At 37.2% G+C, this 16,760-nt stretch overlaps 1 protein-coding gene across 2 annotated transcripts; it reads left to right on the forward strand.

The window, feature by feature from the left end:
* Window positions 1–3,237: 3,237 nt before the first annotated feature.
* On the forward strand, window positions 3,238–14,526 carry CLPB3 (casein lytic proteinase B3). 2 transcript variants are annotated; one of them, XR_016043100.1, is made up of 10 exons: window positions 3,238–3,677; window positions 4,349–4,567; window positions 8,539–8,776; window positions 9,076–9,271; window positions 9,423–9,477; window positions 9,980–10,130; window positions 10,582–10,789; window positions 11,459–11,724; window positions 12,558–13,484; window positions 13,928–14,526. XR_016043100.1 is itself a non-coding variant. In XM_006836977.4 (10 exons), the coding sequence occupies exons 1-10, from the start codon at window positions 3,405–3,407 to the stop codon at window positions 14,255–14,257; spliced, it is 2,964 nt and encodes a 987-aa protein (XP_006837040.1). In that variant the 5' UTR covers window positions 3,238–3,404; the 3' UTR covers window positions 14,258–14,526. The 2 variants fall into 2 exon arrangements, 1 of the variants encoding a protein (XP_006837040.1); XM_006836977.4 differs by having other exon boundaries at window positions 10,582–10,890.
* Window positions 14,527–16,760: the final 2,234 nt, after the last annotated feature.

Raw genomic sequence — 16,760 nt, forward strand, 5'->3', positions numbered from 1 at the left:
ACACGGCCAATCTGGTTTGACCCCGCTTGGTCCTCTTTTCTTTTTTATTTTATTTTATTTGCTTTGATTGTATTTTGCCTAGTCTAGCCAAGGCCAACTTTAATAGGGCTAGATTGGGCCTTAGCCAGGGCCTCTACTGCTAGTCCAGGCCAAGTCGAGCTCATACTAGCCCTGTAGGGACAAGGGCCGGGCTAGGGCCAGTGCAAGCCCCACCCGGGTTGGGCCAATTGCCACCCTAATGATTTGTGAGCAAGAGAACATGCTTTTAGAGAGGGAAAAAAGTTTATATAAAGTTACAATCATATACTATAAAAGTAACATGCACCTCAAAAACCCAATAGTAAAGAGTGTTTCAAAATTGGAAACCTTCCAATTGATCGTCTCGATCTTGAAATGCATGGATATATAGAATAACAAAAAAATTTCAAGTCCAAAAAATAATGCATCTTGTAACAAGTTATCTGGACCGTCTATTTTTAATATTTTTAAGTGTTTATAAATTTGCTCAATCTGCTCCGTTTTGGATTTCTGAGCTTCATAATTAAAGTAGAATATGGATTTTCAAGTCATCATAAGATTTTATACACAAACTACATCGTCCAACAAAATTTATAAATATACTTTACTTGTATAATACAAGATTGGCACCTTTATACATACCTCACCCTTTATAGAGTAAATAATGCATTGTTATAACGGATAAAGTTTCAATAAGGCCTACGCCTTATGAGGAAAAAGTAAAGCCTCACATCAAAATCTTGTCCAAAAAACAACAAGGGCATGGAAAATCTCTAAGATGACTCTAAAGTCTCTTTCCACTAGTGATTATGAAATTTGTCGCTAAAAAAATAAGTTACAGATTATGTGGACATGTGGACACTTGAAAGTAGATAATATGTTACAATATACGTTATTCTTAGGGCTCGAAATCTTATTTATTTTTTTCACATCTACAATGATCAAAGTAGACATGATCGGTTTGAAGGTTTTACGATGTTGGAACTACAATTTTTAATGAGTTTTGAGGTGAAGTGTTAATTTTTTTTCCATAAAGCCTTGATCTTAATTTAACTTTTTCCTATTACAAATGAATGCTTCGTACTTGGAGAGACTAATGTAATGCTACAGAGCACAAAGTCTTGGTAGGGGTGGTAATTGGGTTGGAATGACCCATTTGGACGACTCGAATTGGGTCCGGATATAGGTCCATATTTGGACCTGGCGGGTCGAATCTGGGTCCAAGTGCTTGGACCCAACTCGAGTCATGTCCAGATCCAGCATGGACTCTATCGGGTTGGGTCATGCGTATGCCGACTTGACCCATTACAAAAAACATAATTTATATACTATATAATATATAAATTAAAATTTTTATTTTTAAATTTTTAGACCTAAGTCCAATCCAAATGTCTTGAACTGGTCTGGGTTCGGGTTTGGGTCTGGGTCATTTGGACCCGACCCTGGTGGTCCAGGGATTCGGATTCATATAAAACTTTGTCAAGTCGAATCCGGATCCAATTGACCTGAATTATTGCCACCCATGAGTCTTTAGAAGCTACATTGCAACCCCTAAGTCTTTGGAAGCCACATTCTTACAGAGAGACATTTACCTCAAGGCTACCTGCAAAAGAGCTATGGTGGTTTGATGGCATCCTGGTTTGGAACATCACACTGTCTACCTCAAGGCTACCTGTAAAAGAGCTATGGTGGTTTGATGGCATACCGGTATGGAACATGACACTATCTACGAGAAGGGTCAATTCTGTGGTTGAAAGTCAGTTTGGGGCATTGATGAACAATCTCTATTCTTTTTGTTTCTATCATTGGAAACAAGATATATTGATTTGGGGTCTTCATACTAGGAGGTGCTTCTCCACTTCGTCTCTTTACAAGGAGATTTGGAGAGACAAATATTTCGAAGACAAGAGGTATCTCACAAAATTATGGGGATGCAAGGCTCCCGCCCGAGTTAGATCTTTCCTTTGGTTGTTGGCCTACAAAAGACTTTTGACAATAGATCATCTCAGACGTAAAGGAATGATTTTAACAAATGTCTGCCTAGTTTTGTAAAGAGAACAAAGAGAATATTGACTATGTGTTCCTTAGATGTCCCTTTACTGCTAATTTTTGGGCTTGGCTTCTCGGTTTGAGAAGTTGGAATGGGCCGTGGCCTCCGGACGCATCCTTCTTAATGCTTCAGATCTGAAACCCCTTGTTTCTCTCTGTTAGTTTGCATCTTTGGAGAATTATGGTTGCCGCCCTACTGTGGATCTTATGGAAAGAACGCAACTTGAGAACCTTTGAAAGCATTTCTAGAGATGTCGATTCTCTTAAGATGGTTATCCAGCACACGGCTATCTCTTTGGCCTACGCCGTGCTCTCTCTCTCTCTACTGTGCTTTATTGTTCTTTTGCTCATTTCCGTGATATCATCAAGTTTAAGAAGTCTTACCAATCACCTCGTTGCGTCTGGGTCAACCCCCATCTAAGTGGTTTAAGCTTAATTTCGATGGCAATGCAAGAGGTTCCCGCTCGGGTGGAGGGGCGTTACTGCGAGACACCAAGGAGTGACTCTCTGGTATGTTTCGAAGACTTTCCATTCCTGTGAGGTCCATGAAGCAGAACTTTATGCTCTCAAGATGGGGGTGTTATGTCTTGACCTTTCGTTCTCCAGGATCATCATCAAAGGATATTCAACTAATGTTATTAACTAGTGTTGTCATCCTTCTCTCGTGTCCTAGAGGCTTAGTGGTGCCTTGGATGAAATCTTGTGGGCTTTGAGAGACTAGGGATACTTCTTTCAGTTTTATTTGCAGAAGTGCAAATGTTGAAGCCGATTCCTTAACTGGCTTGGCCACTGCTTCTTAGAGATCTATTCGGCTCTCCTTTTTCTTTTCTTTGTGTTTCGGTTTTTCTTTGTTTTTCTACTTTTCTTGTTCTTTGTTGAATATTACCTTTATTGGGAAAAAAAAAAAGAAGAGATATTTTGTGAGGTATTTTTGGGGGAGAGAACAATATACGATGCTCTTTGTGAAGTGAGAGCAGTAAAGACCAGAGGGACTCTATTCCTGGAAGCGAGTAGGCCCCCTTTTCTTACTTGACGTGCTCTAATTCTAGAGAGAGAATGTGTCTTGTCGCAAGTTCCTTGTAGAGGGAGAAAGTAGCCCTCCTTTTCTTATCCGCTATTTGGGAAGCCTCCAGAGCCCCAACGCTGAACACCCCCCCCCCTTCACGAGAACTCCAGAATTCTGAACGTGATAAACATGGTCCCTCTCACTCTCTCGCGAAACGTCAATCTACAAGAATCTCTCTCTTAAAATAATCAACTCTCTCCATCTCTCTGTTAAATAATCAATCCTCTCCATCTCTCTCTTAAAGTAATCAATTCATAATTCAAGAAGATCAATGGCTTCAGCAGCTGCTGGTTTCGCCTTTAATCAACAAATTCCCCAAATTTCTCTCTCTAACCTCTCTCTTAGGCACAAGAACAACCAATCATTTTGTTCTCGGAGTTCATTAAAGATACCCCATTGCCCTTTGAGCAGTAGAAGGGCGCTCTCTACATTGAAAACAGGAGTCACCCACCACAGAAACTCCCTCTTTTCTACTAGAAATGTGGAGAGATTCAAAAGAAATTCTCGCTTTGTTGTTCGATGCGAGGCCCCAAAGGATGGAAGGGTAAGAATCTCTACTCTCGCTCTCTGTCCCTCCTCTCTCTTTCTTACTCTTTCTCTCTCTTTCTCCCTCTGTCTGTTTCTCTTTCTCCCTCTCTCCCTTAGGGGGTTATCATGAGTCTATTGAGATTGGGTTTTCATTTCCCTAGCTGAGTTCTTACCAGTTAATTGAATTTGGGGTTTTCACTTTATTTTCTATGTTATTAATAATAAGAATTTTTTACTACTTTCATGTTTATTTGAGCGCAATTTTTTTTTTTTTGGATTTTATCACTATTCATGGGCTTGTTGGGCGTTTTTATTATCTCATTAGGAATTGTATTTGCTTTTCTTCAATGTGACTGTTTCAGGTTTCTATGAGTTCATCATATAAATATTTTTGGAAAGAAGTTATTCCTTTAAGTTTTCATAAGTTCAATGGACTGAGTTTTCTCAAATTTATCAATTTATTCAATTATTGGCCCCTCAATTTGCTCAATTATCATTTCATTCGGATTCACTTATTTCACGATCATTTATGTTCCTAATTCACCATTTACATGTAGTTTGTTATTGAGTTTGGCTCTAATTTTCTTTATTCAATTCCTTGTGTTGAAGTTTACTTTCCCTAATTCACCATGTAGTTTGTTATTGTGTTTAGCTCTAATTTTCTTTATTCAATTCTGTGTGTTGAAGATTACTCAGCAAGAATTTACAGAGATGGCATGGCAAGCTATTGTTTCATCACCTGAAGTGGCGAAGGAGAGTAAGCAACAAATTGTAGAGACTGAACACTTGATGAAAGCACTGCTTGAGCAAAAGAATGGCCTTGCTCGCCGTATCTTCTCGAAGGCTGGAGTTGATAACACTCGACTCCTTGAAGCCACGGAGAGTTTCATTCAGAGACAACCCAAGGTAATTTTGTTATCCTACTTAATGATTGTTAAGAGGTAAAATTTTGGATAAATTTACTCTTTTTTTTATTAGCACTTGTGATATTTGTAGGTCCATGAGATTTCTTGTAAAGGTTGGTTTGCTAGTAGGAGATTGTCTTTTCAATTAATTGGGGTCGGTTACATAAATCCTGGTTTTCCATTCTACTCTATTAAAGGCTATATCCTCGATGAGGCCATAAGTCCTCCTATCTTTTCTGACTACTTCCAACCACGTCTTTTTGGCCCTATCTCTTGTCTTTTTCAATCTTTCCAATTGAACTAACTCGCACCTTTGAACAGGTATTGTACTTGGTTAGCGCCACACATGGCTAACCCACCTAGGTCTACTCTCTCTCATTTTCTCACCTATTAGTGCCATTCATAAATTCTCTCAAACATATTCATTTCGAATTCTGTCCCTTATTGTCTTCCCACTCATCCATGTCAACATTCTCATCTCCACCACACTCATTTTATGGTTATATTGTTTTTTGTTCGCCCAACATTCTTTCCCATAGAGCAAAGCTAGTATCAATGTTGTCATTTAGAACTTGCCCTTTAGCCTCATTGGTATGCGGCGATCACATAAAATTCCAGTTGTACATCTCCACTTCGTCCACCCAGCTTTAATTTTGCATGCGACATCTTTCTTGATGTCTCAATTTTCTTGGGTTATCGACCCAAGATATCGAAAGTACAGTCTTTTTTGTACTTCCTGACTGTCAATCTTGACTACTTCTTCGTCTCTACTCCTATTGTTATTAAACTTGCATTTCATATACTTTGTCTTAGTCCGATTAATTTTAAAATTTGTGAATTCTAGAGCATTCATCCAAAGTTCTAACTTTGTGTTGACGCCGTTTCGGTTCTCATCAATCAAAACTATGTCATCTGCGAATAACGTGCACCACGGTACCTCATCCTGTAGGTGCCTGGTTAAGTCGTCCATAACTAAGGCAAAGAGAGACGGGCTCAATGCTGACCCTTGATGTAGATCTATTGTCACTGAAACTCCCTCATCTCGCCACTAGTTGTTCGTACACTAGTTAGCGTTATATCATATATATCTCTCATCAAGTCGATGTAGTGTCTGGAAACTCATTTTTTTTCCAACACCCGTCAAATCAAGTCTTGAGGTACTCTATCATAAGCTTTCTCTAAATTAATAAAGACCATGTGGAGGTCTTTTCCCTTCGCCCTAAACTTCTCAATCAGTTATCTAAGTAGGAAAATAGCCTCAGTTGTTGATCTTCTTGGCATAAAACTAAATTGGTTGTCAGATACACTCGTTCCATGCCTCAGTTGTCGCTCAGTTACTCTCTCCCAGAGCTTCATAGCATGGCTCATAAGCTTGATCCCTTAATAGTTTGCACAATTTTGTATAATTTCATTTGTTCTTGTAAATAGGTATCACAATACTTTTTCTCCATTCATTTAGTATTTTCTTTGTTCTCAACACTTTGGTGAATAGCTTCGTCAGCCAGTCAATGTCAATTTCCCCCATGCACCTCCAAACTTCTATCAAGATACCATTTGGTCCTCAAGCCTTTCCTATCTTCATCCTTTTCAAAGCTTCTTTCACTTCCGACATCCTAATCCTACGAATGTACCTATGACATCTGCCATCACTTGTACCAACAGTCCTTTCTACCACTATGTTTTCATTGCGTTTGTCATTTAATAATTTTTTAAAATAGACTCTCCACCTTTCGTTGACCTCGTCATCTTTCACCAAGAACCTTTGGTCCTCACTCTAAATGCATTTAATATGGTTTAGATCCCCACATTTTTTCTCTCTTATTTTTGTTAAGTTGAAGATACTAGTTTATTGCATAAATTATCATATGCATTAAGTTTAGCTTTATTTACTATTTATTTAGCATTTTTCTTAGCATTTTTATATTCTTCTAAGTTTTGATCATTTCTATTGCACTGCCAAGTTTTATAACATGATCGTTTTTTGCTAATAGTTTTTTGAACCTTATCATTTCACCACCAAGTTTCCTTATCGACGTTTCTTTTCCCTTTAGATTCTCCTAAAACTTCTTTTGCGACTTTCTTGATACATTCAGCTATTTCATTCTCTATATATATGAGATTGTATATAATGAGACCATTTACCTTTAGTACAAGTAGGTCATAATTACTTATAACTATTTGATGTGAAATCTAACAGCTTGGTGTGTCATTAAAATTCGAGAAAATTTCTTTTGAATGTTGATATGGTCAATAGAATAATTGCAACCACCCAATTTCACATATAATGGTCAATTTTAATTGTGACCATCTTATACCTCATTGTATGCTTTCCTTTTTTATATATATATATATATAACAGTGTTTTTGCCCATAGGCTTAGCACCATTTGATTTTTTTGGACAGCATGGATAAATCGACTGTACCGGACATGCTATATCCGTTGTGGTATTGCAACGGACATAGCATGTCCAGTGCGGTCGATTTTTTCACGCGAAAAACACAGGAAACCGCAACGGCTCTCTACGAGAGCCATTGCGACTTTTCAAGCAAAACTGCAACTGCTCTATGAGAGCCTTTGCAACTGCTCTATTCATTTTCGCCCTATGGTGCATTTAAGATTTTTTCATATGTGTATATATATATATATATGGAAAGTCTTCCCAATGCCTATAGGCAAAAATGAACAGTGATTTCGCCTACCCTCATCATTATCCAAATTATTTTTTTTACAAATCGGAATGACCTGAAATTTAGAGTGTGTGTACATCTTAGTGAGGCGCACCTAATAAAAATACAAAAAAAATTATTCACAAAAACTAAATTGACCAAAATACCCCTGAAACTTTTTGTAAAATATTTGTTTTTTATGTAAAATAGTTTTTTGATATTTTTCATAGATTCGCTTATTTTTTATGAACACACGCTCCAAATTTCAGGTCATTCCGATTCGTAGAAAAAAATGAAAAATGAAACACTACCGGACAATCGTGACCGTGCGATGAACTTTGGACTTTGGATGGTGATGAGGGTAGGCGAAATCACTGTTCATTTTCGCCTATTGGTGTTTTGTAGTATCTTCCATATATAATACTGGCTGAAAGGTTGATTATTTCTGCTCTATTCTTGTGGAAGCTAGATTTTGCGGCTAGGATAACTAACAATTGTGTTGAACTTGATTATGAGATCCATCCTAATTTATGATGCGCTTTGTTTTTAGCTTCGCATTGATGATTCACAGCACAGCTTTGTTAATTGGCTGTTTTCCTTTGTTTGGGATCCAAACCTTCATTCACTGCTTGTCTTAGTGATTCTTAATTATTTATTGCTGGTATGCTAGGTTTTCAACCTTGGGCATTGGTGTTGTGCCTTCGATCCCAACTAGCCACGAAGCCAATAGGCTTAAAAGTTTTTTGGAATAAGTCAGCTTGGTTTTTACACACAATTAAACTTGCTTTGTCATCGTGTTAATCTCCTTCGTGCAAATTATGTGTGATACTACCTGGAACTAAGGCTCTTGATATGAAAGAACAATAGATTGAAATTTTCATTAGTTATAGTTTGTATTTTGCAGATTATCCATGTGTTTTTATTACCCCTTTTATTTGTTTTGATAAGAGATGCTAATTGTTGATGGTAAACACATTTCCTCGCAACAATTTGACATGTCTGTCTTGTTCATGCATTTTTCCCTTTAAAATTTGCAAAGGAAATGTTTAACCTGGATGAGTGTTTTGTGCATTTGTTCCTCTTGCCATGTTTGCACCCATTTCTCAATTTAGAAACAATGGATTTTACTGCACACTCAAGATGGGCTTAGTTTGTCCTTTCTTTTATTGTTAATTCGAATATAGGGTTTATTCCAATAATTTTTTTTAATCATGTTCAAGTCATGGACTCCACTTTTGCTTCTGGTTCCGCTTATTTTTACTATTACTAGTCTTTGTACTAATGTTACTTGTCGACCTTTGGTAGGTTCTGGGTGAGACCTCTGGATCTATGTTAGGGCGTGACCTTGAAGCCCTGATTCAGAGATCTAGAGACTACAAGAAAGAATATGGTGATTCTTTTGTCTCTGTGGAACACTTAGTGCTTGCCTTTGCTCAAGACCAACGATTTGGGAAGCAATTATATAAAGAATTTCAAATTTTTCTCAAGACCCTTACTTCTGCCATACAATCTATAAGGGGTCGACAGACAGTTATTGATCAAGGTACCATATGGCACTATTTTATTTCCCTTTTCTGATAAGTAATGCTTCTACAGATTTGTTACGTGAAAAATTAAGGAAAAACATATGTACTAAATTAAGACATAATATGTATATATGGAGAAATGGTCTAAGATATTCGCTTAGATTGCATCCTTTGCCATCAAAAACTTTTCTTGATGTATTAATTTGTGTGCTTTTTCATAATAAATTATTGATTGTGTTTTTCTTAATAAATTATTAATTTGTGCATTTGAATTTAATTTATGTATGATATCCATACATAATTTATGAATGAGCAGATCCTGAGGGAAAGTACGAAGCCTTAGATAAATATGGGGTGGATTTGACTGCTATGGCTAAAGAAGGAAAGCTCGATCCGGTTATAGGAAGGGACGATGAAATCCGTAGATGCATACAAATTCTTTCAAGGAGAACCAAGAACAATCCTGTTCTGATTGGGGAACCAGGTGTTGGGAAAACCGCAATAGCTGAGGGGTAATGGCCCTATTCTACTATGTGCAACCTTGTCTTGTTTCTTTTTGGGCTCATTTGTACTAATGGTTATTGGAATTCTCATCTTATATTAGTTGTGAAATGTCCATTTTGAACCAATTCTCATGAGTTCTTGTTGTTCTCTCCTTTACAGGCTTGCGCAAAGAATTGTTCAAGGGGATGTTCCTCAAGCTCTGATGAACCGCAAGGTATTCTATATAAAGGTGTTGTTTTTTTTATAATTAACATATGAGTAATGATTCTATAGGACCCTCCCCCACCCATGTGTGTAGGACCCCAAAGGATCACCATTAAAGTTGGCACGGATCTTTAAAAAAATTATGACATGGGTGTGGGACTTGACTTTTCTCTAGATCCATGCCAAATTTAATAGTGATTCTTTGGGGTCCTACACACATGGATGGGGAGGGTCCTATTGGATCATTTCTCTTAACATATTAACATTTGACATGATCTACTATAGTTTGTAAAAAGAATTTTTACTTGGTTTGTTTTACTTTTGAATACTGAAGTTATTATGGCACTTTAGGGGATGCAATTCACACACATGTACATAGTGTTTTATAAGGCTTAATAGTGCTTTTATGCGGTGCAAGAAATGGTGTTCTTTTTTTTCTTCGAGCAGCAGTGCAAGAAATGGTGTTTTTGCTAATCTTTTATTTATTTATTTATTTTAATTTTGTTTTTCAGTTGATATCTTTGGACATGGGTGCGCTTATAGCTGGAGCCAAATTTAGGGGAGAGTTTGAGGATAGGCTCAAAGCCGTACTGAAGGAAGTGACTCAATCAGATGGGCAGATAATTCTCTTCATTGATGAAATTCACACAGTTGTTGGAGCAGGTTGTTTCAATGACCTAAGTTCTTCTGTGTTATTGATATGGGCATAGTCTTTGGGAATTACTGTGCTTACTGGATTTTCCATCTTTCTTATTTGTATTCTAAAGGAAAATTACTTCTTATGAGCATTCACTGGAAGAGCTGAAAAGATGATAATGGGATGAACTACTGATGTTCTTGTCCAGGCATTTATAATGCCAACCATTAAAAAACTGAACTTGAAATACTAAAGAGTAAAGACTAATAAGTTCCTGCAAGATTCTTTGAATGGAAAAGCTAGAATTTCTGGTCAATTTGCTCTTGTGCAATCAATCAAGAGGAAAAAAATTGACTTTTATTCTCTGATTAGTATTGGAAGTTTAAACACCTATGATTTATTTCGAAACTCACTGCAATACCCCTAAGACAAAAACAGGATGTGCTGACTAAGAAATACTCACTTGTTGCTTATCAGGTGCTACAAATGGAGCCATGGATGCTGGAAATTTGTTAAAGCCGATGCTTGGTCGTGGAGAATTACGATGTATTGGAGCAACCACTCTTGATGAATACCGAAAATATATCGAGAAAGATCCAGCCTTGGAGCGCCGTTTTCAACAAGTTTATGTTGATCAGCCCTCAGTTGAAGATACAATTTCTATCCTCCGTGGATTAAGAGAAAGGTATGAGCTACACCATGGGGTCCGCATCTCTGATGGTGCTCTAGTAGAGGCTGCAATTCTTGCAGACCGTTATATAAGTGGGCGATTTTTGCCTGACAAAGGTAATTTCCTCCTTTTTTTAGTATATTTATTATTGTTTGATACAGGAAGGTAATTTATTTGGGAAAGTATGTTATAGTCCAAGGGTCTATGGAAAAATCATAGGACCTTCAGGTCATAACGATCCATTGAGATGTTGGATGGGGATGGAGATAGTGAGTGGTCTACTGGATTTGGGATGGCCCCAATGGCAGGTCCCACTTTCCTTTCATCACTGCCCATCAGTTTATTGGATGTTGATAACTCCATTGGACAAAGGATTTCAGTAGTAACAGGATTCCAACCAAAACCCCACTCAAAATAAAATAAAATCACTTTCTTCTAGTTTTTAATGGACCTAGTTCCATCCAATTGGAGTATATTTGATATAATTGTGACTTCTAAAGTTCAATTTTTTTTTTTTTTGGGTTTTTCTGCAATGAACAAATGGTGGATTTTATGAGCATTAGGTTGCAAGTTAATTGAGTGATTGATTTGTGGTAAAATTATTAATTTGTGATTTCTTTCTATTTTTTCAGTTGTTTGATTAATTTTGAATTGATATAATTTGGTGCTGTTGAATGACTGCAGCAATTGATCTAGTTGACGAGGCAGCTGCAAAGCTCAAGATGGAGATAACCTCGAAACCGACTGCATTGGATGAAATAAACCGCTCCGTGTTAAAGCTTGAAATGGAGCGTCTCTCTCTTACTAATGACACTGACAGAGCTTCGAAAGATAGATTGGCGCGCCTTGAGGCAGAGCTTACTCTCCTGAAGGCAAAGCAAGAAGAGCTAACCCAACAATGGGAGCATGAGAAATCCGTAATGACTCGCATTCAGTCTATTAAAGAAGAGGTATCTTTTGCTTCCTATTTTTGTTTAGCTGTTCACATTATATTCTTTTTTTAAATTTTAATGCAAATTGTCCATTGAAGAGAACCAGTTTCATAGTCATTCTCGACTTCTTAAACAAGTAGCTAAAATCAGTTTGAATGCAGTAATTTTGTTGGTGGTTACATCTGTCATGAGTACTAACAGGTCATAGTGCATTTAATGAAGTTCCCCTCCATTAATTAAAGACATCCACAATGATCTAACATAGTATTGGATGTAGAATCTTGCCTCTGCTTGTGTGGAATTCAGCACTTGGATGGCTTGTGAAAACAAAATAATTATTGAACGTTTCTTGTCTCTGAAGACTCACGTCCCCCAGCCTGCTACTGTTTTAAGTTTACTATATCAATTGGTATTAAGCTTGAAGCAACTAGGATAACCTTGTCTGCTACAGTACATGAAATGTTCGCATATCATAATCATCCAACTGGCCTCAATTTCTGCATCCAACAACTTTGAAGGGACCATTAACAGATAAAAGCAAAAGCTGACCACTTATGTCTATTTGCAATCTTTTGGTATGCGGCTTTATCATCACCATCATCCAAGCTTTATCCTAATTGTTTGGGTCTGTCACTTAATATCTACTGCTAATTGCTTCCATTATTATAGTCTTAGACTTTCTCTTAAAGATTTTAAAGAGATCAGCCACCTCCCTCTGGATGGGCTGTTAAATCTCAAAATTTCTCCCCTCTTCTTGGTTCCAAACTCTCCATGTATCCCTGGTGCAACAATTATTGCTCCACTTCCTTTTGCTTATTATGATACCAACTGTTGTTGTTTTCTCTTTGCAGATTGATAGGGTAAACCTTGAAATTCAACAAGCAGAGCGTGACTATGACCTCAATCGAGCAGCCGAGCTAAAATATGGAAGCCTCATGTCATTGCAACACCAATTAGAAGTCGCTGAAAAGGAGTTAGATGAGTACCAAAGCTCTGGTAAATCTATGTTAAGAGAAGAAGTCACAGCTGATGACATAGCGGAGATAGTTAGCAAATGGACGGGCATACCAGTCTCAAAACTTCAACAATCAGAGCGTGAAAAGCTTCTCTACTTAGAAGAAGAGCTCCACAAGAGGGTCGTAGGGCAAAACGAGGCTGTCCGAGCTGTGGCCGAAGCAATTCAACGTTCAAGAGCTGGTCTCTCGGACCCGCATCGCCCAATCGCCAGTTTCATGTTCATGGGTCCTACAGGTGTTGGTAAAACTGAGCTAGCCAAAGCCTTGGCTTCATATTTGTTCAACACTGAAGAAGCCTTAGTGAGAATAGACATGAGTGAGTATATGGAAAGGCACACAGTTTCTCGATTAATTGGAGCTCCACCAGGTTACGTGGGTTATGAGGAAGGTGGGCAATTAACTGAGGTTGTTAGGCGAAGGCCTTATGCGGTTATTCTTTTCGATGAAATTGAGAAGGCCCATAGTGATGTTTTTAATATTTTTCTTCAAATTTTGGATGATGGGAGGGTTACCGATTCACAAGGTAGAAAAGTGAGCTTTACAAATACAGTAATTATTATGACTTCAAATGTGGGTTCTCAATATATATTGAATGCGGATGATGAGCCATTCTCTGGGGACTCGGCTTATGAGGTTATCAAGAGGAGAGTGATGGAGGCTGCGAGGTCGATCTTTAAGCCTGAGTTTATGAATCGGGTTGATGAGTTTATAGTTTTCAGGCCATTGGATCGCGAGCAGATCAACAAAATTGTGAGATTGCAGGTATGTTTCTTGTTTGGTTTGGGTTGTGGTGATACAGTTTTTTTGTTTTTTGGGGTCTTTTGTGGGTTGGGGCAGGGGTGGGGGGAAGACGGACAGAGAGAGGGAGTTGCCTTGCTAAGATGAATAAAAGAGGGGAAGCTTATGATGGCAAAGTGTCTTTTTAACAAGGGTCTTCTCTCCTCTTGAATCTCAAAGTGCATGTGGGGAGTTTCTAATTTGGGTTTTACTTTTTTCCTCTTAGATCTCCGAGTGTGTAAGAGAGAGGAAGAGCGTGTCTTTCTATAATCAGTCTTGCATATCATCTATTGTTGGAATAGAATAAATTCCAGGCTGTGTAGGTGGGTGTATGCGTGCGTGAGAGAGTGTGTGTGAGAGAGAGTTTTCTTGTTTTTCATTGTCTAATTGTTTGATATCATCGATCTAATTCAGTTCCACATTTGCAGTTGGAGCGTGTGCAAGAGCGGCTAAATGATCGAAAGATAACATTAAAAGTGAGCGACTCGGCTGTTGAGCTCTTGGGAAGCCTCGGATATGACCCCAACTATGGGGCAAGGCCTGTAAAGAGAGTTATTCAGCAATACGTCGAGACTGAATTGGCAAAACGTATACTAAGAGGAGAATTCAAAGATGAAGACAAGATCTTAGTTGACACTGAAATCACATCTCTCTCTAATGGGCAGCTCCCTCAACAAAAGTTGGTCTTTAAGAGGGTGACCCCAGATTCAGATTCTTCTTCTGTGGTGGGCCAAAGAACTCTTTCAACCAGCCTGTGAAATGGGTAGCCTCTCTCTCTTCCCCCCCTAGAAACCAAACACATTCTCAACCAGCCTATTAGGGAAGGCTTCTCCCCCCATTCTCACATATAAGGGACAATTGAACTCTTGCTCCCTTTCTCAACTTAAAAATCAAAAAAAGAGAGTGGGTGTCTCCACCCATCTTGAGATATGTATAATCTCCTGTTATGAAATTCTCTCTCAATATACATATGACCATATTTGTATCATATGGTTTTCTTCAGTGAATACAAGTTTTGGTTTTGATACGTAATGCGTGTGCTTTTGATGTTTTTTAGGAAATTTTGGAGAGAGTGTGTTGTACATTTGGTTGCTGTTGGTTTTTTAGGGTGTCTGGTTTCTCATATTTTCTCAGCTCGTGAAGATGCCATGCTCCTGCAAGACCATTATGCACACTTGCTCCTAAGATAAAAAATTGTAGGGGAGCATTTTCTGAATTTTGGGGATAAAAATTGTATCATAAGAGAATTTTATTGTAGGACTGTTCTTCGGAACTCAGTACTCAATAATTTAGAATTATTATTTGTTTTGAACTTTTAATTTAAGAATTCAAAAATTGCTTGGGTAATCACAAGGTGGTTTCCAAAAAGAATTTCCTATCAAATGGTGTTTTGCCCGATTATAGCTCTTGAGTGAGTACCATTCACTGACCCCTTGATAGAGGATCTTTATATATGCATTGTATATATGAGGGTATTTTGATCAATTTATATTTTATAAATTAGTTTTTTTATATTTTTATTAGATTTTTTTATTTTTAAATAATAGACATTTCAAATTTCAAATGATTTAGATTTATAGAAAAAAAATGAAAATTCAAATACGAAATAAAATCGTGACCGTCAGATCTACATTCAATCTTAACTATTGACTGACATTGTACCTATCAACTTATGGGTTGACAAGATCTTTTGTCTATATATATATATATATATATATATATATATATATATATATTTTGTGTGGATGCAATTTTAGAGAGAGATTGTGTGGATGCAATTTCTTTGGATGCGGGCCTCTATAAGAGGGATGAGGGAGGGAGAGATTCTTTAAGCATTCGTAGTAGTGTTGAGAGCAAGCATTCATAATAGAGTGAGAGAGATGGGATGGGTGGAGGAGATTTGACTATGTGAGAGAGGGAGTGACTTAAGATTCTAACTTAAATTAGAGAGGGGATTTGTGGGACTAATGGTCATGCTGAAGTTCACACCACCCTAAGGTTTAGAGAAAAAATTTGGAGATTATTTAAAATTTTTTTATTGAGCACAAATTAACAGGTGGTCAACACTTGAAGTCATATGTTAAAATGATTAGAATTAAAGCAATTACCCCTCACAAGATGATTAAAAGGAGATTAAAAGTATCCCTATTAGGGTCCCATTGGTCGCTTTTGTTTCTCATTCAACTTAGCTACCTTTTAAAAATAATAAATTTTTTTTTACAAAGTGCCTTTATTCTATATTAGAAATGAGGAATAGTTAGGCACATTTAAATAATTTGAATATTTAAGAGGTCCTAATAGAACGATAAAATATCCCTAGTTTTTCCCCAATGAACACACAGGAGATTAGTAATGAAGAACAACGAGGGATGTTTTGTCATTTGATAAGGCCTTTGAAAATGTCTGTAATTGTTTTTTTATTATTAATCTTGAAGAGTGTTCTTTATTTTTAATGAAAAATAACGAGGAGTATTTTTGTCATCCAACTTGGGCATATTGGGGGAAAATGTCTTATTTTTCATCATTTCCAATACATAACAAGGACACTTTTGAAACTTTTAATATTCAAGTGGTGCTATCACATAATGCCAAACTTATTCCCAAATAGAAATCAATAATAATGATAATAAAAAAAAAAGGTGTGGTACAAGGACTTTCAAAGAAGTCACTCATACTAATACTACTCGTGCCCAAATACGTTTAACTTGAGAGTTCAGATGGGATTTGGTGCATTAATACCGTTAGGATGATACTGGATATACAATTCCTATATAGAGAGACCTATTTGGATTTAGAGTGCCCCGATTCAAAATGGTTTTTAAGGGTTTGGTATAGTGGATGCCATATGTAGTGCTTTTTTTACCCTTAATTTAGAATTTTTGAATTATTTTTTCAATTATTCGAAGTTGTTTCCACGAATTTTGGTCCTACCCTGGATGAGGCCGTAAGTTCTGTACTTTTTTTTTTTATTTACAACTATACCTTTTTGAACCTTGTTACAATGATTTTGTTTTTCAATTCCTAAATTTTTTGAATTTTCTTGGGCATAATTTCAATCTTCACTTTTCCCTGTCATATATTTCGCCGAATTCTAGCGAATTGCAGCTTTCTTAATCCCATTGCCACCGTTATGTCGCCCGAAATTTCGCTTGTATCGGCCGAAATGACTATTGTTTCAGCTCTGAAAAACGTTAGGCTGGCTCAGTCATTTTTACTTAAGATGAGGGTATTATCGTCATTTTACGTCGTTTAAAGCCCTAG

The sequence above is a fragment of the Amborella trichopoda genome, chromosome 10 (assembly GCF_054954075.1).
Source record: "Amborella trichopoda isolate Santa Cruz 75 chromosome 10, AtrichopodaSantaCruz75HAP2 v2.0, whole genome shotgun sequence".
Taxonomy (NCBI): Eukaryota; Viridiplantae; Streptophyta; class Magnoliopsida; order Amborellales; family Amborellaceae; genus Amborella; species Amborella trichopoda.

Coding starts and splice junctions, on each gene's coding strand:
- CLPB3 (XM_006836977.4), top strand. CDS start 3,405: ATGGCTTCAGCAGCTGCTGGTTTCGCCTTTAATCAACAAATTCCCCAA. Junction 4,568..8,538: donor TCATTCAGAGACAACCCAAG/GTAATTTTGTTA, acceptor GACCTTTGGTAG/GTTCTGGGTGAGACCTCTGG. Junction 10,131..10,581: donor TCACACAGTTGTTGGAGCAG/GTTGTTTCAATG, acceptor GTTGCTTATCAG/GTGCTACAAATGGAGCCATG.